At 40.7% G+C, this 27997-nt stretch overlaps 1 protein-coding gene across 1 annotated transcript; it reads left to right on the top strand.

The window, feature by feature from the left end:
* On the top strand, positions 1-27094 carry septin4b (septin 4b). Its single transcript, XM_078246252.1, has 11 exons — positions 1-172; positions 18128-18224; positions 18347-18433; positions 18532-18655; positions 18845-18979; positions 20331-20448; positions 20599-20700; positions 21469-21565; positions 21810-21972; positions 22682-22781; positions 25199-27094. The coding sequence occupies exons 1-11, from the start codon at positions 170-172 to the stop codon at positions 25265-25267; spliced, it is 1095 nt and encodes a 364-aa protein (XP_078102378.1). The 5' UTR covers positions 1-169; the 3' UTR covers positions 25268-27094.
* Positions 27095-27997: the final 903 nt, after the last annotated feature.

Genomic DNA, 27997 nt, shown 5'->3' on the forward strand with positions numbered 1-27997 from the left:
CAGTCATGCCGGTATGCAGCATGTGTCCGTGTGCAGCATTGCGTTATTAATGTCTGCCTGTAAGACTGTGTAGCTCTGCTGGTTTGTCCGTACAGACCTGGAGCAGCTCACAGTCGGTCGCTGTCCTCTACTGGGTTGTGTGTGTCTGTCTGTCTTGGCCATCTGGAGAATGGTAAGTGCAACGTATCTGCATTGTGATGAGAAGTGAGATAAGCATTTATCAATCTGCTTTCAGCTTTTGACAGTCTGATGCTCTGACCAGTTGTTTACCTGCGTTTCTCCCTGCACGGTGTCCTCCGAACCAGTCAGGAGTCTTTATAAGGAAAATTGTGTTTTTAATTATGTGTGAATGACTGGCTGGAGTCACTCTGTCTACCTGCATGTCGTGAGATTCATATGTTCTTGCTAACAGTGTTACTGAGGTGAAAGGGATGTACAGTAGTGAGAGTTGGGGCTTTTTCATGTGTGTGGGACTGCTCCTGGCAGATGTTTCTATAGTTTAATTCCAGCTATACAGTATAAGGCAACTGTAAACCAGATTCTGAGGCAGAGGAGTGTGAATCCCATATGAAGGGGTTGCATTAGTTAGCACAACGTATGTGTGAGCTGCTGAAGTCACTGGCATCACAGATGAGTCAGTTGGCAAGACATCCGATTTGTGTGTGTGGGGACTTGTGTTGAGGTTTCCAAGCTTTTTGTGTGTAAGTTTTTTTTGTGGCTCTTGGTGTGTTTGGGCATCAAGATTAGAGAAGCGGATTACATCCAGTAGGAAGAGAACAGATGGAAAGAGAAAGAGGAAGGGGACAATTATGTATAGTTCATGTTGGAGCCCATGCCAGTCTGGCACCACCCCAGAAGTCACTAACACCATCTGTTGAGGGTATAAATCACAGGTTGACGCATATCTCTGAATCCTTATTATTATCAGAAATCAGTTAGTTTGACTATTATTCTGTGTTTGTCATGTAAAAGAGTTGTCTAAATGTAAATGTTACTTTTTCACAGACTTCAGACTGACTGAAACTGTTTAACAACCTATGAGAGCAGATACTGTTAAAGGAATACGCCACCGTTTGTTGAAATAGGGTTATTTACTTATTCATAATTCTGCTCTATATTTATATAGGCGGGCAAACGCATTTTTGTCTCAGTGCATGCAATGTCTTAGTCCGGCAGCGCCGCCGCTAGCTTAGCTTAGCGTAGTGAATGGAATCCTATGTTGTGAGTAAAAGTGACCCAACAACAACAAAAACAAAACCTAATTACTTCTTGTGGCCTGCGTATTCACAACGAGTACAAATAGCAATGCAGATTAAGACTAGGCGATTTCCTAGGCAGATATTGATTTGGGATTATATTGAGTGGAAGTAGGCTACATGCACTGAGACAAATGCGTTTGCCCACCTATATAAATATAGAGGAGACGGTGAATAACCCTATTTTAACAAACGGTGGCGTTTTCCTTTAAGGACCACATGGTGGAAAATCTGCTCTAGTTGGCTCATTCACAGGTGAAGCCCAGATGCAACAGCCATGTTCCTCCAGCCTTTATAACAGCTTTTAGCCCTAGCGTGTGGAGAGATTTTCTGAACTACTAACCTGCTCATTAGGCTAACCGCTTCCTAATGCTGAGCACACAGAGACTCCTCATGTGGTGTCTGGAGCATCACTCACAGGCTCTTGTACGCTCAATTTGGGGGCTGCCGCTTGTCAATCAATGATGCTGTTTGGAGCTTAACAATCTTTGACATACGAGATCAACAGCTCAGTCACCAGGGAGATGACCCCAGGCGGCCCAGGAGGGGTCCTATGAAAACCAATGCAGTTTCGCTCTTGACAAATATTGGATCCAGATGAAACCCTCACACACTCAAGTACTTTCTGCTTCTATCTATAGACACTATCTACAGAGAAGAAATCTGAAACCTTACAATTTTTTTCTCCATGTGGTAACTCTTAAATTGTAAATGGACATCAATGGCAGCGAGCTACCATGCAGGAGCAATTTGGGGTTTAGTGTCTGACACTTTGATGTGTTGACAGTAGAAGCCGGGAATTGATCCACCAATCATGCGATTTGTGGATGACTTGCTCTTCCTGCAGAGTCACAGCAGGAGTAAAAGCAGTAAAAAGGGATTATTCAAGGTGATGCTTCTAGTTGCAGAGATGGCTACTAATGAGATAAATACTGGTAAACTGTTTTAAAGTGCACAAACAGCTGCTGGTTTGGGTTGCTCATTAAATTCTTTATTATACAGGTCGCTGAGATACATTTTTGGTTCACTTTTTAAGACATTCAACAAAACTTTGGGAGGCCAAGCTCAAATTTGACAAAATAGGGCAGATAATGTTCATGTAGCAGTAAGATGGCAAGTTGTTAAACTTTATAGATTATCTCCCAGGCATGTGTTTTGCCTGCAGTGCAAACTTACACTTTAGTCCAAATGTGCATATTGCACATGATGTAATGAACAGTCAACCTCTAACATTGCCTGCCCTGAGGACTGCCACTTGCGCTTTTTTAATCTACTGTTGCAAAAGTAATGAATCTGAGAATAGTTTAGTGACTTTCTGTTTCTTTCCATTCAATTGGCACCTTTATCAAGACAGGAAAACCCAGTCCAGACACAATTTCTCTTATTGAGTCTATTCAAGACACAATGCCAACACTGTTTCAGCAGATCTGTGGCTCCTACTTCAGACTTCACCCTCTTCAGTAGCATTGTGATAAGGCCAGGCAGGAGCCAAAAATCACACAAGGTGGTTTATGTTCATGTAATGTGAAAGTTACACAGGCTGGAATTCAGTGTTGCAGAAGCGAGGCCACACAACAACCCAGTGACTTCCTTTCACCAGGGCAGACGGAGTTCACTGCCCAGCAGATGGTGGGCTTGTTTTGTCTGCAGTCACTTTTTTTCTTGCAGGTGTCGGTTTTTCTCTGCTCTGTTTGGGTGCAACACACCAGTCTAACTAAATACTAATAACACCTTTTCTAGACTGGATCCAAGTCAGTTTGTTCTGTGGAACGGCTATCTGCATGTCCGTGGAACCAGGCATAAAAATGCATGGTTCTCATTTTAAATAATGGCTGAGAAATAACACTTATTAAAATGTCCAGGTTCCTGCCAAAGATGGTGGAATAAAAGCGTTCAGGGGAAACCAAACTTTTTGTTGTGACTTCTGAAGTGTGCTGCTTGTGTGTGCATGTCTGATTTTGATAAGCTCTAAATTTGCTCTATATTTTAAACAACTCTTTCTTAATTTAGCGATATTACACCATGCATTATACCTTGCTAATGATGCAGTTCAGACTTCTCATACGGTTAGAGGAGATTACAAACAGAACAGTGCAAACTGAATACAGTTCATATGGCCATAATTACCTTATTTTGTGCTGTTTTCCTTTTGATTCTTTTTGATTTGATATGTAGCTCTCTCAAGAGTAATAAGTCAAATAGAAAAAATTTAGCTAAAATGATCTTGGGACAGATTTTGGGCCGGCTGGAAATCACACTCTCTGCAGGCAGAGCAGGTTCATGTGGGTCAGTGGACCTACAGACTGGACAAGCCACAGGTGACTGCGCCTGGCATCAGCTATGTCCCTCGTAAACCTGTAAACCTTTTAGAGTACTGTTGATTGTAATATACAGTGTGATTAAATTATCAAAGGAATTCCTCAATTGTAATCTGGAAAAGCCTCTCCCCTTTCTTTAAGCCGTCCAGCAGAAAACACCCCCCTCTCCAGACCCACATGAGCCTTTGTTGCACCATGCTGCCTTTTTTTGGGGGGGGGGACAAAGTAAGAAAATGCTTTAGCTGGTTTCCAACAGGAATCGCTTTGTGTCAGATAAAGAGCCTTAATTGAATGGAGGAGGAAGTGTAGGAAGTATAAATTCAACAGATCTAGCATTCCTAGCTATTGTTGAACAATATTTATGTTCCTGCAGAGATGGTGGATATCTGCTTCAGAGGGCGTCAACATCCACTGACTGTTACTGTACTGTTACGACGTTTCATCCAGTTTCTCAGACAGCTCAGGAGAAAATGTATATCTAATTCAAAGTTTCAGCATATTTTCTGCATATTTCCTGTTGGCCTCAAACTACACAGGTTTTCATTCTTTCCTGGATTTTCCTCTCAAGTATTCACTTGCACAAAACACCCTGATGTAGAGAAAGTCACAGGACTGCTCGTGCTTGGGCTGAAAGTTGTGTTCAGAGCCGGTGTGTACAGTATGTATCTGCAATATTGCAATATTAACTTTGATTGGAAATGGTATTGTGGCGATATAATTTAAATTTGTACATGTCACAGCAGGAGAAGCAGAGGTGTAAATAATAGCATTAATGACAGCTGGAATCCTTTTAGCTGCTTTAGAGTCCTGGTATTCTCTGTCATGGCTTACTGGATAGAGCAAAGCCATTGTTAATGTCATTAGTAATACCTATGCCTTTCTGCTACTAAAAGTCAAAACACCTGCTGTGAAAAGGCCAATGACATACAATAAATACTATGTATAATACACAAAGACTTGTATGCATATCTACAGCTGCACAACAGTCCTGCTGTTTTCCCCAGTCATGAGCAGCAGGTGGCACTACCCTCCCTCCACTGTCTGCTTCCATGGGGCACAGCAGCATCCTCTGCAATAAGTAAATTACATTTTTCTCTTACACAGCTCCACATACAGTCATGCTTTGTGAAGATGCAAGATCAGACTCCTCTCTAAGTTGTTAACTGGGGTCTTTTGTTAAAACCAGCGTTTGTTGGCTGCAGATGCTGGTCTGTGTGCAGTGGATTTTATCAAGGAAGTCATTTTGGCCCTGCTGGACCCGAGCCAGACGACCTCACAATGTAAACCTAGAGACATTTTAATTACGACCGGCAATGTGATCCTCACAGCACCATAGACAGTACTTTACTGTCGTGTCTGACCATTGTGTGTGTGCAGGCCAACCTATAGTTAATGCATGTACATGAGCGTGTCTGTGCATGCAGCCTGAGATTGTATATGTAAAGCCATCCATCCCTTGGGCACTGTCAGCCCTTTCAGACGACCCATGATAATCACCCTCATGATGAGGACCAGCCAGAGAGGATTAAAGCAGACCTGAAGTCGTTTCCCCAGACACCACCTTTCCTTACAGGAAGTAACGTCTCATGTCTGATAGCCTACATTCTGCCCCTCTCATCCAGGCCAATTCTGTACATTTGTCACATTAAGAGGGCGGTTTAAGTGATATTTGCCTACTGTGTGGTTTGTTAGACTGGCATGTCTGTTGGCCTGATACTATTTTGTTATTTTCTGTCTACTACTTACAGTATGGTAGTTATTACTGTTGTGTAAGTTGGCACACTTTGCAGTGCAAGCTATTAAGATTGGGATCATGTTACATTTAGTTCTCCCTGCCATAGGCAGAAAATGAATTCTCAGCTGAATTGTGCTTCTGTTTTTTCTCCCTTTTTTCTCATGTTAAACTGAAAGACTGAACATTAGATCCCAGATACAAGCTGAGCTTTTCCAACTAGATCTCCTTCTTTGTGGATAAGACCGTGTTGGGCTGTGGTAAGTCAATGGGACTGTCACAGTCTTATGAATGTCTCTTTTTACAAGTCGTACAGTATAAAGCTGAGAGTCATTGAGCTTATTCACTTCTGGACAAGATCCAAAGCAATAACTTAATCACAAAATCCCCAGTATTATAAGACTTGCAAAGCACTGAGATCCATCAAGATTAATGGAAAAGCTTTGTTGCTTTGGCCCACTTAAGTGTGTGTGTGTGTGTGTGTGTGTGTGTGTGTGTGTGTGTGTGTGAGATAAAAAGATTATTTGTGGCATGTAGGCCACAAGTCACCTCTCGTCCCCACCATGGACACACACACACACACACACACACACACACACACACACACACACACTGATTCCTCTTGTACCACTCTGTTCCCTGGTACTGCCAGCTGGGAGGTCTGGGTTGGATGTGATGCCCATTGTAAGAAGTTATGTGCACACTGCTGTTGTGTTCCTCTGATGCTCAGATCACAAATCTTCGATTTTTGTAATTCTGATTTGATTGATTCATGTTTCCCCACCTTTAATTATTCCATTCGTAGTTAATGTCTGGATCAGTTGAGACATATTTACAGTCTTCATTCATGCACGTTTGCTAGTGACAAAGATTTCGTCAGTGTGTGTGTATGATCATTTGTGTGTTATGATTTCACGTGTGTCTTTAAGATTGAGGGCACGACAGGCTTGTTGTAAGGCAACAAGGCAGATGTTGTCAAGCTCCCTACAGAGTATCACCTCCTCTGAAGTCAGGACGTCTCTGCAGACACAATCTGCCGTCACTTTAGCTGCAGCTCATCTGCATATTGGCTGCAGATTGGCCAAAACACAAGAGCAGGGTGGAGCTATTGAAATGCTCTAGATGCAGAGTGGCAGAGATCAAAGGTGTACCTGTTTTAAAAAAGACATTTTCAGTCTAAGTGTGTGGGGGTGGGGAGAGTTGTAAAAGAAAACTGGGTGCCATCTGATTGGTGATGCAGGGGAAATAGGTGTGCTTATATAACGTGAGGTGCCCTGAAACTAAAGAAGTGACCCTCAGTCTAAGGAGCTTTCCAAAGGCCCTTTTTTGTTAAAGGGTTTTGTCTCTTCTATAGCTGTCGGGTGAAACTAAAGGAATACCACTAGTTCTGAAGGGATAATATGGCAGCAAATTCAGAAACAACCAGTGATACAGAGGTATGTGCTCATTGCTTTCCTTACAGCTGACAGTGCATCTCTGTTTGTGGCTTACTCTGTTTTTTCTTTCTAACAATCCAACATAGTTGTCTGTGGCTGCAGGTTTCCCCTGTGCACTGCATATATAGTGTAGTATACACAAGCTGGACCATTCACATGAATGCATGTGACCAGGCTCTGTGCTAAAATATGTACATACTGTATAAGTAATGACAATTTTCTGCAAAGCTACTGAGGAGTATCTGTTTTCCACATGACTGCAGAAAACAGTGGAGTTGAGCTTTTCCCTGCTGTCCCCCTATAAGATGTAAAAGCATGCTTGTATTGAGGTGTGACAGCTTAATGCATTGAGGGTGTGGTGATTGTCGTAGGCTCTGATGGTGGAAGACACTGACAGGAATACATTTGGGATGGAGATGCACAAATCTTAAGTGCACTGGCATCTTTTTATCTTCCTCTCACTTAAAGTATATACACTGGTAATGCACAGAGGAAGTGCAGGTCCTAATTATGTTTTCTGTTGCATTAAATATGTGGAGTTTTGGTCATGTAGAAATGTGCATCAGCTCTAGCTGTAGCTGTGGGAGTGTGTGGTGAAGGGGGACTATTTCTCTCTCTGTGTACTAAGCCAGCTTCACACAGAGCCCTGCTATAACTATCCAAACAACCACAGCATTCACACAGAGTGCACATGGCTCACTTCACCACCTGCTACTGACCTCGCCACAAGGGGAAACCTCACTGGTATTCAGCGTGTGCATTCCAACATTCACTTTTTAAAGAGGAATAAACACGAGCGTTGTTGATGTTGTGATTGCCTTTGAATATCCACATTTATAATCATACTTTTTCTTGAAAAACTGTCTAAAGTTCAACAGGAGCTTCAGATCACGGTGTATGAAAATTGGTAACTGCAACTCCCTCACTTGACCAGCATACAGTTATGTAAGCATTCCTGCCTACCAGGGCAAAGCCTGCCAAGCAAAAATGATTTAGCATTTTTTGAATAATAGCAATAGTAATTGTTGTAGCTGGATTATAATAGTCTGTTGACTGCATTTCCTCCCAAGCTGAAATCTGCTTTCATCATGTAAGGTCAATAACACGCTGTATAGGTTCTTTGACTTCTGGCAGCTTCTGATTGCATTTCCCATGTCATACAGGTTGCATTTGAAGTGGGCTTTCCCCCCGAGAGCTGTGTTTCATGCAACAAATCCTAATCCATCAGCACTGTGGCAGCCAAATCCACTACCATGATCCAACACTAACAAAGCAACGAAGTCAACCACACAACTTGTTTATGTTGAAGTGGGTTTCATGTCCTTCAATTGTTTCTCAGGGACTACATGAGCTTTAGTCCCATCGTAAAATATGTCCTACATCTCTCTCTGACATACTCAAGAGTCTTACAATGGTCTCTTTGATATGCTTCGACTGAAAAGGGGATTTGTTTCTGTAGTTTTGCAGCAACCTGTCATTTGCCCCTCAGACTGCTCATTAAAATTAATTAAAAGTATTGGATCCCTTGGTACTGAATTGTTTATGCAATATAGTGCTCTGTGATCCAATTGCTGCTTTAGCCCCACTTTCCTCAATTCACATGACAAACCGGACATTCCAGGCCAGCATCTCCTCTCGGATATCTTAGATTGGGCACAAGATGAAGTTCAGCATGTGAGTCTGTTAAGAGGCATCAACACACATGTATTGCAGGAAATGCCAAAGAAGCAGCTGTTGAGAAAGAAAGATATGTTGTCATTACTTAAGACTTAACGTTCCTGTCCACATACCTTTGTTTAATGGCTCATGTCTCATTTATTTGGCTATGTAGAAAATGTTTTAAAGCTTTAGTGCATAACTTTTTGATATTAATGAACAAATGAAAGAGAGCAACGACCTGGCTCAAAGGCATGACAAAAGGTGGAGACACACATGGTTGTTCAATTAAATCCAATGTATTTATATTAATATATTATATATAATATATATTAACAAGTTGGCCATAATGACACACTTCAGGACCTCCTTTGTGCACTTGAGGTCAACATCAATGGAGTAATGCTGAGCAATCTTCTTCAGCTGCTCTTTATTACATCGCTCTAGCAACTCAACAGATGGACCCTGAATGAAATTCAACAATATTAGACATAACAAATCAAATGTAGCAAACGTAATACTCAATGTGAAGCAAACAAATCCTCCCAAAACCCAAATGGCCCAAAACATATATAAAGTCAAACAAACTGGAGTCTCCCCATTCTAAGCTAGTACAACAAACTAGCTAACTAAACTCATCCCCACTCATCTTTCTTTCTTTTACCAGGCATCTCTACCAAGTAATTTTGTTCAGAAACTCGACAGATAACTTTACGTGGACCAAAGAATTTTGCCTGAAATGGGGATTCAACAAGTGGCAACAGAACCAAAACCTGATCTCCTGCACTAAATTCCCGACACTCCACTTTGCGGTCAAACAGTCTTTTCATTTTTTCCTGAGACAAATGCAATCTTTGTTTAGCAATTTTTCCAGCCTCATAAAGCCTTTGCCTGAAACCATTTACATATGTAATCAAGTTCTTTGGAGTGTCAGTCGACATCCACTGATCACAAACGACCACCAAAGGACCACGAACCGTGTGGGCAAAAACCAGCTCATTGGGACTGAACCCTGTACTTTCAGCCAAAAGTCAGCCAGAGCAGCCGTCATAGCACGAGTCACAACACCAACCGTAGAAACATTTTACTCCAGATTAGTGGCCACTTGCGTAGTCTGAAGACGAGACTGTATTCACTGCCTCTATTTCAGGGACCTCTGGAGTTTCTGAAACGAAAGCAGACATATTTATGTGTATTGGCTGGTCAGGTAAGTCTACACCGTTTTGTCTCACATCATCTGGCCACACATGACCTCCTACCAGGTCATTTCCCAAAATAAAGTCAATTCCGTCAACTGGCAGTTCTGGACGAACACCTACTTCTACTTCCCCCTGTACCAAATTACATGACAAATGCACTTTGTGCACAGGCACAAACATAGTCTGCAGACCCATTCCCTGAACGGGAACACAGCTACCCGTGTCTGATAAGGGAGAAAAGGGCAAAATATTTCCCCTCACAAAGCTTCGCGATGCTCTTGAGTCTCTCAAGATTTTTATTGGAACTGCATCACTACTAAGCAGCTTCACAAAGCCTTCAAACATAAATGGAGCATAACACAAGTCAATCTCTGAAGTATTTACTGGTTTAACCTGCATCTGAAAAGGAGCCAACAGTTCTGCTACAATACCAGGTGTAGACCTCTGAATAGTGGTAGCCAAACCAGCTGACTTGACATTGTACATCTTACTTTTTTCTTTTAGTACAGGACATTCTTTTTTCCAATGACCAATTTGATGGCAATAATTGCACACAGTAGAGTCACTTTTTTCTTTAGGTTATCTATCCAACTTTGGGGACATAAACCCTGCCTTGGGAAATTGTTCATTGTAGTACCGCTCACCAAAAATACGTTTGCGTGTCAACACATATTCATCGGCTAGCACTGCAGCCTCACTTGGACACTTAACCTTGTGTTCATTAACATAGGTCGCAACATAATTGGGCACAGACTGTTTAAACTGTTCTAGAACCACTAGATCACATAATGCCTTAAACGTTGTAACACCAGAAGAAGCGCACCAACGATTAAAATGTAATGTCAAATCCCTGGCAAACTCAACATGTGTTTGTTCCCCAGTCTTCCCGCAGCCCCTGAAGCGTTGCCGATATGCCTCAGGAACAAGCTCATATGCCTTCAAGACAGCCGATTTTACCGTATTGTACACTTTACAGGCTGCAGAAGACAAAGCTGAGTAAGCCTGCTGTGCTTTACCAGTAAAAACACACTGTATCAACAAAGTTCGCTCCTCATCATGCCAGTCTCTTGAATCTGCAACCCGCTCAAACAAACTGAAGAAAATCTCCACATCACTTTCATTAAACTTTGGTAATAACCTCAAATTGCTTGGAACATCAAAATATACACGAGGCGTTTCCAAATTCAAAGCCGATGCAGAGATTTTGCCCTCTTTCAGCAATGTTAATTTTTGAACTTCCAAATCAAATTTCAGTTGTTCCTTTCTGAATTTGATTCTCTCCAATTCCTGTTCATGTTCCATTTTCAAAACCAATAATACTTTTTGTTCTTCAAATGTTAAAGCAGTAGTGGAAGTAGTTACACCACTCTTACCTCCCTCGTCCCCCAACACTCCCTCTTCCGTCAAGTTGGCCATATTGACACACTTCAGGACCTCCTTTGTGCACTTGAGGTCAACATCAATGGAGTAACACTGAGCAATGTTCTTCAGCTGCTCTTTATTACATCGCTCTAGCAACTCAACAGATGGACCCTGAATGAAATTCAACAATATTAGACATAACAAATCAAATGTAGCAAACGTAATACTCAATGTGAAGCAAACGTAATACTCAATGTGAAGCAAACAAATCCTCCCAAAACCCAAATGGCCCAAAACATATATAAAGTCAAACAAACTGGAGTCTCCCCATTCTAAACTAACTAGTACAACAAACTAGCTAACTAAACTCATCCCTAGTCTTCGGACAGGTACAGGTGGCGGGTATTTATTCACTATAAACCAGTGGGTCTGAAAAAGCCCTCAGTTACCCTCAGAACACCATGGATGTGATCCCGAGCATATAGCTCCAACCACTTTCCCCGTCACACTAACGAAGTCCCCTGCAACAGACTCTCTAATAGAACCTGCTGCAAAACCTCACAGAGGAGAACGCCAGTTAAAACAAGGCCACACCAAACATTTAAGCACTACTTGTTTACCTCAACATTGACATGACAAAAGGTGGAGACATACATGGTTGTTCAATTAAATCCAATTTATTTATATTAACAAAGATAAACGTGCAATCAGTTAATCAGTAATGTGTGTAATGTATGGATGTGTGTAAATGTATCAAAGCTAGAACGCAAAAATAAACCAAAAATCCAAACAAACCAAGCAACCTTGAGGAGGGAGAGAGAATGACTGCCCAAGCACTCATATTTATATGTGGGATATGTGAGCAATCAGTTGATCCAGGTGTCAATCATCAGTCCTCATTAGCCAATCCCCAGATCCCAGCAACCAGAGGGACTTAATAGGCCTAGGAGTCGTCACACTATGTTCAGAAGATTGTGTCGTCCAGTGACTTTCCTGCGCAGAAGCTCGAGTGAAGAAAATTACCTCTTCTGAAGAGTCCATCATATTTTTTAATCCTCCGTGTCCTTCTTGGCTATTTGCAACTGCGTGGAGGGAGGGGTGGGGGCGGGTGCTTGATAACTGAAGGCTGTATCATGTGGACGAGCCGACAGTGTTGTTTTCATTTAGAATTCCTCATGGGGGCGACCGAAACATACGCACTATAGCTTTAAGTATTATGAGAAAAAGACTTTAAAGCCAAGTGCACTTGAGTTGTCTCTCTGTATATGAATGCTTATTTGTCACAATTGTAATCCTAAAGTGTTTTTAGCTTGTCTGAGCCATTTCCAGCCATGTGTCTCACTCAAGGGCCTCAGTTGCTTTATGCCACTCTGGATGTGAACCAGCCACGCTGTGGTTTTACCTGGTCTGAAGCTTATTTATGTTCTGCTTCATCGCTGACAAACTCTGCATGGCATCACTGCTGATAAAGGTTGCTTATTAGTCATAATGAACTAAAGCCATAAACTCTCAAGAGGAACTGAAATGTCAGTTGGGCCAGTTATGGAAATTGTAATTGGTTCAGGTCTCAGCTGTGACTCGTTCCAGTAGGAGACTCTGTGTGGCTGCCTAATGGAAATTTGTGAAATTGATGTCGGAGCCCATTAGGTTTTATTTTTTTATATAGAATACTGTTTTCTCATCATATAATTAATATTGCAGAATAAGGATGAGGGAAAAATAATGAGGGGAAATAATTCTCACACAAAATTAAGCCACAGTTTTTTGTTGTAAAAGAGGTCAGGGTTTTGGATTATCTTGTTTGTTGGTTCCCTTTCCAAACCTTTTAATCGACTAACCTTGTTTTATTTTGAAAGGAATAATGATTGTGCATAATATGGGATTTACGTGTTGGGATGACTTACCAGAGTTGCATTGATGTTTGTATGGCCAGTCAATCATATGTTTAATAAGTTTTATTGATTTATCTGCTACACACCTGGCTTTGGTTTTCTGTTGGCTGTGATCTGGAAGTGGCTGTGTTTTTCAGTTTGAACAGGCTGACTTAAAGGAAATACCTGCGTATGAGACTTGTAGAAGGGTGTTTTTGCTGATCACAAACACACATTTGTTGATGAATAGTACACTGTAACACATTAGTTCTACATTTGACACTTAACTATTATGTGATATATTGTATACAATTACGTTTTTGTCTTATTTTTTTGGAGAGTTGGCAAGTTACAACACAATACCCTGCACAGTCTGACTTCCACCTGGATTGTTGTGGATCTGTGGAAAACTGGAGTTTAGTGAGTGACGCAAGAGAGCAATTCAGTGGGATTAAAATCAAGCAAAGGATCGAGTGCTACTGCTTCTGTGTGACAGGAGAAACTCAAATGGCTTACTAAAGTTCTGGACTAGTGGAAATGTTTGCATGTGGAAAAAGTGCACACAGTAGAAATCTGATCAAATCTCTCTTCTCTGTTGAACTTCTAAGATTACTGAAGCATAATAATTCTCCCATATCCTTTTTGGAGGGAATGCTAATACAAACCTCAAACCCTGAGCTTTTCCTACTTCACACAGCTGTGTGCCAGGAACACAAAGTAGCTCTGATTGAAAAGCATGATGTCATCGATAAAACTGCTTTCCATAACAAAACACTTTTGTTCTTGAGCTGTGTTCATCTTGGTTCTTCTTGTGCATCGTCGTTTAGTGAGATCCATTACATCTTCTGTCTTTTTTTCTCCTCCATCTGACTGTCATGAGATGTCTTGAAATGTATGTGTGTTTGGTCACCTGCAGGCATGTATAAAAAAGAAAAGGAAAGATGCCATTAACAATGAAATCCCTTCCCTTCTCTAATGCAGTAAAATCCTTTCAGCTGTAACTGTTTTTTTTTCCAAAGTCTTAAATATCAAGACTAAAAACATCATGGACTAATAACCTGACCGGTTCAGTGGGAGAGGAAAAGGTTGCACTGTGTTCTGTGTGCTTAGAGGCATGTGAATCTACTACCTGCAACCAGTAATGCCTCACTGATCTAAAGAGTGTAACCAGATATTATGTAGATATGTGTGGCTTATAGTAGATAGCTGTGAGCCAGCTTAAAAGGTAGGGTTAGCATTTAGGAATGCCACTGAAGGAAAGTGGTTTAACTTCTGAATTTAATGAAAAATATAAACTCACTCCTCAAGGAGGTAACATACGTACATGTAAATATAAGTTCCTAATGTGCATATAAAAAATGGAGGAGACATTTTCAAGGACTGGCAAAGTACTATACCTGGTGTGGCTGTTAAACATTTATCAGAACTGGGTGAGTGGTTTAATTCCAGACATTTTGTCATCGTGGTGCTCTGTGTCTTGTAAAGACAAACATCCCGTAGAGTCGATAGTCAGATTACATTTTGGAGCAACTTGCTGCTTAAATTTGCATATGAATGAGGAAATCTACTTAATGCTTAATGTGGTATGTGAAGACAAGTACGTTGGTATATAAATAGTTTCTAATTAATTCATTTTTTAGCTTAATTGTGAACTCATTAGCATAGCGGGTTATGTTTAATATATCATTTGTGATTATGATGGGACATAAAGTAGCTCAGGTGGCTCATACATCTTATAGTTTGGTGGATACCCAGGTTGCACTCACTATACAGGTTTTTTATAACTACTAAGCCATCAGTGTGCAGTTATGTTGGAGTGTGTCTGACACAGTCACGGCTAATATTAGCCATGGAGAATCATAGGTCTGAATAGCGTTGTCTACATATGTTGTGTCATGTCTGATAAAGAGCTTTACTGCTACAACTTGTAAATAGATTCAGCATTAGAGCATGTTGTTGTGAAGCATGTGAACTGTGACGCGTGGCTCGTCAATGCTGCTGATCAGTTCCCGGGGGCGCTGAGTGGCTCGATGGGGCTGAAGGGTGCTGTGTCCTCTGGGATGGAGGCGTATAAATGCTGGAGCCTCTGCTTCTTGCTGCCTGCTGGAAAGTGAAAGGGCATGAAGAGCAGTGTACGCAGAGGCAAGAAGAAGAGGCTTTACGCGCTGATAAAAGGTACCACAGGTGAGGCACTGCAAGACAGGAGTTGAGGCTCTGTGTAGATGGAGGATGGGGGTGAGTTTGAGATAAAACTTGTATGATCTACTTTTCTAAAGGAAAGAAGGCATTTGGTTTTAATGTTGTTTCGGTATACGCTGCAGTCATGATTTTAGCTAAACATTCCATCTGATTTTGACCATCAGCCTGCTTTTTAACACCAACATCAAGCAAAAATTAGGCAATTGAATGATAAATCTAGCAGTTCTGCTCCACAGTTGTCAAAGCTTTGCAATCGACCATCTCTTCTATGTAGGTCACAGGATCCACCATGTTGGGCATTGATCTCTGTGCTTTGATTGTAGCACAGGAAAGCAGGTCACTGATTTCCTAAACTGTGAAACTATCAATTTCTCCTCTGCCCTAAAGCTCTAAATCCCAGCATAATTAAAACTGTAGGCCATGGATGGAGGACATAAACCATGAAGGGATGTTCTGTTGGCTTACATTACATGTTTTTTTACTCTGGTTGAACAGTGGTGTAGGGATATCATACTTAAAATAATATTTTTTAAATTTTGTTTCAGACTTAAAGTACTTCCAAGTGGAGTGTAACATGCAAGGGAATGAAACAAATAGTGATTACTGACTACAGAGTGGCTCTAAGCATAAGTGAAATCTTTGGGCAGAAGTGTGACTCTCTGTTTTACTATGCTGTTCATCAAACTTCCAATGACTCCCTACATCATGTAATTGCAGCAAGCACAGATAATCGTATCTGCAGGCACTGACATTTTCTGGACCGGTGCATTTTTGGTAGTGTCTTAAACACTAAGTGGAGCGATATCAGAGGAACTAATAACATTAGGGCCGTGCTGTAATGACAGGAGGCCAGATTGGGCCAACATTATATTGGAAGACTGGAAACAACTGCCCTCAAAATGCCATTATGCATCGCTCAATCATCTCTTTGGTCTTTGTTATCTGCTCTGCAATCATACCATTTCCTGTGGTAAATGGTATGTTGTTGTTTCATACTGTATGTCGTTACTTTGCCTTATTTTAATCATTTGATTTTTTTTTTTCATCTTCTTGTCTTCATCTGTCTTGCCTGAACACATTCATTCCTTTTGTCATACCGCTCTCGGCTCTTGAACCTCATGCACCTAATTTCCTCATGGCGGACTCTTTGCTTCTTCCTCTCCTGACATGACCCTCCCTGGTCTTTAACCTAATAAACATCGCCATGTGTGTGCTCCCTTCTGGTTGGAGATTGCAGAGTGCGCTGTAGCCCCAGTTGCAATGGAGGAAAGTGACCATGATGCTCACTCTTCGTCAGACGAGCAGGACTCTTGCCCTGCCTCCCCTAATCACAGCGGAGATTATGATGCTGAACAGGTACCAGTGACACCCTTAAAACCCATTGAACTCCCTATTTAATTCCCCTTCTAGTGGCAGTCTTTAAGTGATTTAGAAAACTTAACTTTCCTTGTTTAGCCTCGACAAAAAGCAATACATAGGTATTTTTCATACAGACTAAAAGTTGTATCTTCACGTGTCCTGTCCCAGCAACCCACTCTACTTTTATCCCTCGGCTAATTCATAGTGCATAAACATAACATGAGTGCTGAGTCACAGTATGGGCCTACAGCTGAATTGAAATGGCCTCATTGCTTTCTGAGGGCCACTGAATTATTTATCTTTGTGCTCAACTAGCAGAGAGACTAGTTTGTGGTAACTGGAGTCATGAATATACACCCTACTCTTCAGCTGTGTATCCTCTTACAGGAGAAGCTACACTTTAATTCTTTTGTGACGGCTTAGTGTATATTACCCCTGGAAGTTCAGGAATGAAGAATAAACGTATGTACCTAATGCCTGATATAGTCCTTTCTTTTAACAACGACATAAAGAAGGCCTTTTTGCCTCATATTAGCTCTGCAAAATGTATGAAGTGGTCAGAAGATTTATAATGTAGGAAAAACTCACTCTCTGCTTCCAGGAATGTACAATTTAATGTATGTCTAAGTATTACAGCTCATTAAATATTAGTTGCATAGTAATACAATAACACAGATCCACTGAGATAGATTTCTGGTATTATTGTTCACCTCTAACATGATCCATCCTCATTAATGATGAATGAAAGTGATTACAGGCTGATTTGCAACTTGCATGTTGCCTATGTTGCATTATTTTCCATCACCATAAAATATTGTGACCATTTCTAAAAGTGTGCATTTTCTGCTCTCTGGATCCCCCTACCCTCCACATTGACACTTGAACTTTCCTTTACCTATCTTTGCCTCCGTCCTCTATTTTTATCTCACCCGTTCCTCTGCACCGCCTCATCCACCCACTGTGGCGTCTCTCTAGCATTCAAGCCATTCAGACGACTCAGAGATGGAGAACATTATGCAAGACCCTCACCACCAAGGAGGGCACGGCCACCACCACCATGACCACAAGCACCACCACCACCATCATGGCCATGAGCCTCATGATGCAGACAGGGAAGCTGAGGGTGAAGACCGCCCCCACACCCCGTCATATTTGCGCCCCCCTGTGGCAGGCAGGGCGCAGTCGGATTCAGGTTCAGAACCCAGTTTACTGCAGAGCAGAAGTGTGGAGTTTGACTTGCCATGCCCCATCAGTCCCACCAGGCCCAAGAGTCCCTGGGGTCGATTTGACCCGTACAACAATAATGAGGTAACACGAGGAGAAGAAACCCAGAGAGCATAACAAGATCTGTGTGGTTGAGTTCAGCTTTAAAAGCGATGTGGTTTTTGTGCTGTAATGTTTTGGAACAGTTCAGACTGATGAAGACGGTTCATAGGATGTGACTGAGCTTGTGCTTAAAACTACTGGTTGCTTCAGGTGGTTAAAAAAAAGGTTGATTTGTGCTCAGTTTCTTTAGGCGGCACAGGTTGTGATGGGAGCACCGTGATGGGAGCGATGCTTTTTTTGCTTGTTTATTTAGGTGTCAAACTTTTTGTGGGAAAGTTAACATTCTGTGAATAGGACAACCAAAGGTTTGTAGTTGTTGATAACACTGCAAATGATTATTTTTACACAATCATATATACATGGTGATGTGTGCTTCCCTGATGTATTATTTCATCTTTGTGTGTATTTTTTAGGACCAGGATAAGGAATATGTGGGTTTTGCAACGCTGCCAAACCAGGTGCACCGCAAGTCAGTGAAGAAGGGATTTGACTTCACGCTCATGGTGGCAGGTAAGTCCTTGTTTGCACATGAGCAGACATTTGATCTTAAGCCCACCTTTTACTATGAAGAGACATCACAAAATCTTAAACCTCGCTCTTTTCGTTGTTCTTTTGTTGTTCTTTGTTTGAAGGAGAGTCTGGCCTGGGAAAGTCCACCCTGGTCAACAGTCTCTTTCTCACAGATCTTTACAAAGATAGAAAGCTGCTTAATGCTGAAGGTGATATTTTAATATATTTTTTTCTTTTTTAAACATTTGCCCTACAATATCTCATGGCTGATATTAAGTACAGTGGTCTGTTTGTGTCCTTCCCCTAGAGCGAATTACACAAACGGTAGAAATCACCAAACACACAGTGGATATAGAAGAGAAAGGTGTCAAACTGAAGCTCACCATCGTGGACACCCCTGGGTTTGGGGATGCTGTAAACAACACTGAATGGTACATGTCAAAAATCTTTAATGAATAAAATAACCTGAAATGAAAAACCAAAATGAAACTATTCACAGAGCATAGATGGATAACCTCATTTTAGCTCTGCTGTGTTTGAAAAGTCATGTGCAGTATTTTGGATGTTGCACAGCCTGCATTGCCCCAGAGACCGAATGTCCCCGTGTGTTTCTGCTCTAGCTGGAAGTCAGTGGCTGACTATATCGACCAGCAGTTTGAGCAGTACTTCAGGGACGAGAGTGGCCTCAACCGCAAGAACATCCAGGACAACCGCGTACACTGCTGCCTCTATTTCATCTCACCTTTTGGTCATGGGTATGACAAATTCTCCATGCTCTCATAGGGATTAGCTCTCTCTCTCTCTCTCTCTCTCTCTCTCTCTCTCTCTCTCTCTCTCTCTCTCTCTCTCTCTCTCTCTCTCTCTCTCTCTCTCTCTCTCTTTCTTTCTTATCACCCTTAATAATGGCAAATATTAACCCCTGCCCTTTCTACTGCAGGATGAAATGTCTGTGCTGGCATTTGCATCAGACGAGTGACTACCTTCACCTTCTCTAAATAACATGCACACAGCTTCTTTTTTTCCTGCACACACACAACCACCTAAGTAATTGGGATTTATCGTTAATATCTAGTGCACCAGTACTTACTTGCAGTGCATTTAGCCCTATGAATTGTTAATGCAGTGGGGTCTTGCCTAGAGTTAAAGCAGTTCTGCAGCTGACTTCAGGTGAATTTACGTCTAGTGCAGTACTCTAATCAATTGTTTGTGCTGATGTGGTTCTTTTTGCTGCAGTTGTGCACGTGCACTGTTCCACATCACTGTGCTCATTAAAGAACAAATATGCCGTAAACCTCAAGTAATGCTGCAGTGCAAGTCACAGTGATGGAGAAACTGCTCCCTCTGTTGATGAGCTTCTGCCATTACTCATCAGACACCAAGCGGTCCCTTAGAGCAAACCTCTGCCACCACTGATTGACCAGAGACCTCATCTTATGTCTTACAGTACATTTTATGCTGCCAACATACATCTACAGTCAGGATTAAAGCATGTTTAGTGGCAGAAAAACACATCTTGATCATCACCAAGATAAATTCCTTGTCCCTTGATCCCAGCAACTGTCATTTATGGACATTTATGGAAATCTGTTCCTATGTTTTCAATATATCTCACTGATATATACACAATGAAATGTGTTCCTTTAATGGTAGTCTATATCGACGACGTTTCATTTCCAGGATTGTTCAGGTGCGGCCGGAAGTTGATGGATGTCCGTCACCTTCCGCTTTCTTTGTGTTGGCATTTTAAACTCCGGTCGATTTTATGAGGGCAATGGTTAACTGCTCCTCAGATCTCTGCAGGGTAAATCCAGACAGCTAGCTAGACTGTAGAATTTGAGTTTTCTGTTGCACGACTAAAACAACCTTTGAACGTACACATGTTCCACCAAAACAAGTTCCTTCCCGAGGCTATTTTGCAGAGGCACCGTGACTCTGTCCGGCGCCTAGCCCAAGAGAGCACGTCTTTCTCCCATCCCTGAATGCTTTGTGGTCTAGCCAGACCCTCCTCTGCAGCGCTGTGGAGGAAGGTCTGGCAATGCGAGACTACTTTGAGGGTATTGTGTCTCACTGTATTTAATGTACATGTATGTTCCGTGTCTCTTCTAGCCTCCGGCCTTTGGATGTGGAATTTATGAAAGCTCTACATGAGAAGGTTAACATCGTGCCCATTTTGGCCAAAGCAGACACACTCACCCCTAGTGAGGTCAAGAAGAAGAAAATCAAGGCAAGGCTGATCTCAGTCAATAAATTGTTGATCTATACGTGTTTTAACTGTCATTACATAGCAGAGATTCACACAACTCATGTATCAGTCTTCTACAGTCAAAATACATGTTTTCACTCTGTACTTTCTCTGTTGTCTATGTCCTCGTAGATCCGAGAGGAGATTGAGCAGTATGGTATCAAGATTTACCAGTTCCCCGACTGTGACTCCGACGAAGATGAGGACTTTAAGCAGCAGGACCTTCAGCTGAAGGTGAGAGACAGAGCTGATCTGTGTATTTCTCTCTGCTCTTTCTGTCCATTGTCTTTTATACAATTTGGAGTTTGCAGGCTGTTAATGTCAACACTGCACTTTGTTGACAATGTGCAAAAATGGATGCCCACATGGATCTTTCAATAAACAAGAATAAACATAAACTAATAGCAAGTACATGTATATCATAATACATTTTTGTTCTTATTTTTAAGGATTTTCAGTTTTAGACACTTTTGTTGTTGTGAACACATTAAAAGAAGATTATCCACTTAATAGAGTGCAGTTATGTTAAAATATATATACAGACAATATAACACAAGCCCTTGACAGTCAGTCCACTACTGACTACACAGTCTTGATGAGTCAATTGTTTTTTGCTCTCTTGGCAGCGAGGACACAGTCAGTGTGTCAGTATATCTCTCTTTGCCTCTGTCCTTGAGTAGCCTCTATTAAGAGCACTGTGTTAACTGCAGCAGAGAAAGGACAAATGGGAATATGAGATGGAAGAATTTAAATAATGAATGGAAAGTTATGATTTATTTAAAATAAAAATATGGAGAGTAGTTTCAGATGAGAGCAGAAATGATAAATAAAGGAAAGATGGCAGAGTAGGCAAATGTGGAAAAGTAAAAACATAACAATAAACTCATCTGCACTGCAGCACTCACTGGTCCAATCTTAACTCATCTACTGTACACCCTCCCCTGCCAGATATCTTTGAAACATTGTTTTCATTTTACCATCCTTTTCTGTTCTCCCTACAAGGAAAGCATTCCCTTTGCAGTGATTGGCAGCAACACAGTGGTGGAGGCCAAAGGGAAGAGGGTGCGAGGCCGTCTCTATCCCTGGGGCATCGTAGAGGGTAGGCCTGTTCTCCTACTCCATCACAAGTTAAAGTGATTTTATAGTAACAGCATGTAAAACAGTCTTTAGAGACACTGCATACGTGTTGTATTGACGTACATACAGAACAAGTTGCTAATGACAGTGTGTATGTGTGTGTGTGTGTGTGTGTGTGTGTTTGTGTGCCTACATGATTCAGTATCAGCAGTTTTTAAGAATGCTAAATATATTGTTGAAATTGATCCTCACACTGTGGTTTGCAGTGGAGAACTCGGCACACTGTGACTTTGTGAAGCTGAGGAACATGCTTGTTCGCACACATATGCAAGATCTGAAGGACGTGACCCGGGAGACTCACTACGAGAACTACAGAGCCCATTGCATCCAGAGCATGACACGCATGGTTGTGAAGGAACGCAACCGCAAGTACGCTTACACTGAATAAAGGGGAGATCTTTACATACTGCAATGAAGTGTAGAAGAACTAGCAGACATTTAAATATCAAGACATAAAATATATAGAAAATGTAGACATTTAAAGACCAATATTTCTTTATTTATGTATTTTTCAGTGTATTTAATGGGTAACAAAATATTTTCATATATTTTTTATTGTCTATATTCAGCCTCACAGGCACATGTAAATTAGTTTAAATATTTCGTGATTCTTCTATTTGGTATTTTTGCTGTAAGTGTTAATGAGGTCTGTCAACAGCATTAGTTTGACAGCAACTAATTACCGAGTGCTTGAGGCAGACTTAAATTACTTTACGTATTGTGCTGTGCAGACGACAGTTTTTGAGTTTGAGATGATGACTGTGATAAGTAGACTTACACTGAAGATCAGCCATAGCTCAGGTCTTGACCTATTGTCTGTGTGCGTATGTGCTGTCCCTTTAAGACATTGACGTCTGGGCACAGTGATATTGCCATGCTCAACACAGATGCACTGTTTGTTTATTTGATACCAAACATTTTCCATGTTCAGTGACTTTTACAGATCCTTATTAGCCATGTGTAATGCAGTTAAATCCGGCAGTCACTACGATTAACCAATAACTCACCTAGAATTTTAGCCTCACCCTTTGTGATACAGTAAATGTTGAATTCCTCTACAACGTGTATCTCTCTGCAGTAAACTAACCAGAGAGAGCGGCACAGACTTCCCCATCCCCGTGGGGCCTGGAGTGGCGGACAGCGATACAGAAAAGCTCATCCGAGAGAAAGATGAGGAGGTACGACGCGCCCACCAACAACCGGACTCGCACCACCAACATGAGCACAAGTCTGAACACAATTCTGCTCACCATGAGCACTCAGACTCTCAGCACAACACAGAGACACGCTCAGATCAGAGAGATCTTTCTGATGAGGCCCTCTGAGTGTCTTTAGCTCACAGATTTTATTTATCCATAAGATTTCTTTGAAGCACATTCGGGTCATGTTTTCTGAGGTTGACAATGAGTAGCCACAAAAACATGAATTGGTGTAATTGAACATTTAAACCCCTACTCCCCTGTCCTCGCAAGTCCTTTGGCCCTTTGAACTGTGGATAGGAAAATGTTTCATAATCCCACTTTTAGTGGTCAAGTAGTCGACACTGATTTTCATCCTGCGTTAATCTTGTTTCATGGCAAGTTATGCACAGTCAGTTGTGCAAACAAGGTTAAATATTGTTAGAATTCAACAATAGTGTTTTAATACCCCAGCAATTATATTTTGCTGCTCTGAAACAGACGTTACAGGAAACACAAACCCCGCTGCATGTGACGCTAGTTAACACTATACTCAACAGCAGCTAACGTTAGCCTACCGCTAGCTAGTTAACACTATACTCGACAGCAGCTAACGTTAGCCTACCGCTAGCTAGTTAACACTATACTCGACAGCAGCTAACGTTAGCCTACCGCTAGCTAGTTAACACTATACTCAACAGCAGCTAACGTTAGCCTACTGCTAGCTAGTAGCTGGATTAAACACGGTTAAAATGCTGACAGCTAGCGCTAAACGGTGTAAAGTTTGACTGTGTTTTACTGTAGAGGATTCAACACCGGTATGTAACAATCTGCAGCTGCCGTCGGAGAATCAACACAGACGGTGCGTTCATTGAAACTGGTAAACTACAGCATCGTGGTGCATTTGAAGTTATTGTAAATGTCCTTTTCCTATCTGGTTGTTGTTTTTGTCGTTCAACAGCAATTTACTAGTGAAATAAGTTATTGTTATACATTATTATTAAATCATTTAATTTTGACCATATGGCCTTAGCAATAAACAAGCCGTTCTTTAATGTCACCAACTGTTGTTTAGTACCCTTTTTTTTCTTTTCTTTTTTTACTTTCTTAAAAAGTATCAGTTCAGGCACTGTTAATTATGTATGCGATTAATTTCAATTAATTAATCAGAGTATGTAATTAGATTAATTTTTTTATCGATTGACAGCCCTTATATATATGTGTATATATATGTATGGGTGTGTGTGTGTGTATGTATATTTTTTTAGGCTTTTAATATTTTAATTCTTTCAATATAGTGTGGGCCCAGTCCCTGTGATCACGTTCCAGTTAAGTTAACTAAAGATGAACAGAGCAGACATACATAATTGTACATGGTGTTGGTTTTTATTATAATCAAATACAGCCAATGATAAATCTGATCATGGTGAATGATCACAAGCGTTATGCTTCCAGTTCTAACCCCTTCCCCACTAAATCTATTTATTTTATCAAATAAAGAGCTAATTTCTCCTCAGTTGTTTTTATTTTTTTGTGTAACAAACAAATGTGGTTAAACACGACAATAGAGCTGCAACGATCAACTAATTGATTAATTAGAAACTATGTTGATAATCGTTTCAGTCATTGCTTAAGCACAAATGCATAACACTTGTTGTTTCCAGCTTCTCAAATGTGCGAACTTGTTGCTTCTTCTTGTCTTAGATTATATTAAAATTAATATTTTTGGGTTGTTAAGACAACAAGACATTTGGTGATGCCACTGTGGACTGTAGGAAACTGTAATGGGTATTTTTTTACTGTTTCCCAATGTGGAGTAGACCGAATGAATAATCGATTTTTTTATTGATTAATCAGACACATTTTTTTTCGATTAATCGGTTACTCAAAATAACTTGAATAATCCTAACTGTGACACTGTACTATCTCACTATGTGTTGGGGAAGTGGAAAAAGGGAAACGGTTTGCCGTTGGGTGCTATATTTGATGAAGCAGTACAACAAGAAGCACAATCACAGCACAAAACTGTTTTGTTTGTTATGTGATAAATCTAAAAGAACAAATTTGAGTTTGTCTTTTGACCCCCCCCCCCTAAAACCAAAGAACTCAACATGATTAATTGGTTACCCAGATATGAGTATATTTTGCTGCTTTTGTAATATTGAATACATTCTAGTGTAGGTGAAGCGGCGGGTGGAGGAGCCAGGTGTTCCCGGCAAAGAACAGTCCGATCTCCCGAGTGGTATTGATTTGTTGTCTGTGCAGTGTCGTGTAAATAATTAGCCTGTTTAAAAGGCTGCACCACTTGTTGACACCCCCAGATTTCACACCGCCATAAATGCAACAGTAGATGTGTAAACTTGTGGATGTGTCAAATCAAACTGTAGCACTAACACTTGTCTTATCTCTCCTCACAGTTGCGGCGGATGCAGGAGATGCTGGAGAGGATCCAAGATCAAATGCACACTCAGAAAGACGGCTATTAACGCAGGACAGCACCGTGTACATGAACATGTTTCTCTGTAACTGGGATAAAAACAAAAAAGCCCAGGAAACCTTTATTCCTCTCCAGAACATTGACATCCCCGTGTGTCCACCCAACCACCACTCAACCTCATCAATAGCACGTTACACTTGGATCAGGGACCTGCGAGGAGGTTGTAAGATGTTCTGACATTTTCAGCTTCCCTTTATCCTCTCGACATTATGGCACTACTGCTGCAAAACACTTGACCCTCTACTCTACTGTTTTCTGTTCTGACTAAACTTTAAAATAATTTAAAAAAACAGGTTTGTTTGTTTAAATAAACTTTAATGGTAAGGAGGGTGGAATAGCAGCGTATGTTGCGATCTGATTTTTCAAAATCTGAACTTTATTTAGCCACATGATCACAGTGTTGTTTTATTTTATTTTTGACATGAGGTCTGATATGAGGTTTACATGTGGTGACCTGCTCAGATTTTTTTTTATTTTTTTTTTAAGCACACTTTTCTGGTGCAGGTGTTTTTTATATTATCTTTATAGGTCAACATGCATACTGTAATAATTTAATTTTCTATATTACACTCATAAACATTTGTTCTACTGTTTGTCATCTTTTATGTGTTCCTGGTTTTATTTAAACTACACTGCTTGACATTATGTATGGATGATTGTTTTATGTAGATTCCCCTTCAGCAGATGTTCCTGTTGGTGAATTTGGTTTAATCTTAATGCGAGTATTGTTTAGATTAGTTGAAAATTTTGTTTTATCAATGTCTGCATGTTAATCATACTTGCCACATCTGCTGCCTGACAGCATGGATGTTAGTGGCTCCGCTCAATCTTGGCCAGTCTTAACTCACTGCAATGCTTACTGGTGCCATATCAACATTTCAAATAATTTTACATGGCAAAGGAGTTATTATTTTGAGAATTCCCCCATAACGGAGTTGTTTTAACGTCCGTTCATCTCATGACAAAACCAACAGTTCACATGTGAGAGCTGATGAAACCTGTTAGTCATTAGAGATGATGAGGACTTTGATAAGACAAGACCCTTTGATTTGCATGATGTGAGTGTCCAAGGGAAGGGTCGCGTCAAAGGCCATGCAGTGTATTTATTTTTGCATGTGTTATGTGAAGGATTCTCAGATTGCAGATCAATTAAGTGATCATAAGGTTATTTATGGGCAATTAAAATATGTAGCTACTTAAATGTTGGGGAAAATATATTGGAAGGAGGTGGATTTTGTTATTGTATTTTGGTTGGTTATAATTATGTCCTCAGTTCAAGGGAACTTATATGTTGGATGTGTGCTAACCTTAATGTTTATCTTATAATCAAAGCCAACAAAGACAAACCTAAATTTTCGATTTGTTTTGTATTGACGTGAAGAATATGACTTATCAAAGCCAATAGTAATGAACAGAATTATTGGATTAACTTGATTCTCCTGCTAATTGTTTCTATGATCAATGATGTACAACCTTTTTTTGGAAATGAGATGACTCTGCCATGTTGGGTGACCTTTATGTTAAAAAAAAGTACATTCCTCGAGCTTCTGTCCCAGAGTCAGGTATTACATTTGTTTCTGAATTTGTTTTATATTAAATTTGTCTTTTGTTCTACTTTTTGGAGTATATTTATGTAATAAATGTATAAATGAAATGTGGATGAGTAGACAATATGTACAAATTCTAAAATTGTAATAAAATATGAATATTTCATATTTCATGTCTCCATCAGACATTGGGTTTTTCTTTTATGTTGTGAACATGTAAGCAGAATGTAATGCTTTGGCTTGATTTTAATAAATTAGTTTACAACAGATTTGAATCAGCTACTCTGCATTTTCCACCATTACAAACTCATGTGTTATTATAAGCATAGACTGTAAATATAAACAGTCTATGGTTATAAGCGACATAGTCTCGCACTGCCAGACCGTACGACGTTGTTGACAGCAAGTAGAACTTTTGTTTTCAGAGTTCTGAATAGAGGGTTTGTATTGTGTATTGTGCACTTTGGATACTTTAATACTTTATGTCTAAACAACAGAAAAGCTCATCAAAACGCATCCAAGATGCAAAGGCATGGAAGGACTTGGACCACAAAAAAGGCACGATATTTTGAGAAATTACAGTTTACTGGCGGTGCAGATCCCTACAAGTTGGCTCCCTCTTCTTGGATCCTTGGCGACCCGGTGATTCTTCCTTCAGCTGCATATCCCGATATAGTCAACTACATGGTTTTCTCGCCGAGCCCATACACAGCGGAAGACCTTAAATCCTACAAAGGTTTGGATGCTTATAACCAGATGATCTGTGGATGGGTGAGAGAGACGCAGTACCAAGTCATTAATGACCGTTGTGTTGTGAAGGCCAAAGTAAGTAATGCAATAACGTCTTTAATCAACCTAACCTTAACTGTATGATATCATTGCGATACTCAAGGTGTAGCCAAGTGACTCTCAATAGTTTTTTTTTTCAATTCAAAGACCGAACAAGACAGTTTTCCCTCGTAGATCCTGGTTACTGATAACTTCTGACATTCCTCTCTCTGGTTTTTAATAACTTTTGGAAGTCGATAATATTCCAGATGTTTTTCTCGGTCTGACCTATTGGTATAACCTAAAACACGGCAATAATTAACCATTTTCCTTAACGCCGTTCGTGATCTACTTCAATGCCTGTGCTTTGTTGTGATGCGAAGTACCTCCAACATGGCGACTTT

This window comes from Sander vitreus, chromosome 3 (genome assembly GCF_031162955.1).
Source record: "Sander vitreus isolate 19-12246 chromosome 3, sanVit1, whole genome shotgun sequence".
NCBI classification, from domain to species: Eukaryota; Metazoa; Chordata; class Actinopteri; order Perciformes; family Percidae; genus Sander; species Sander vitreus.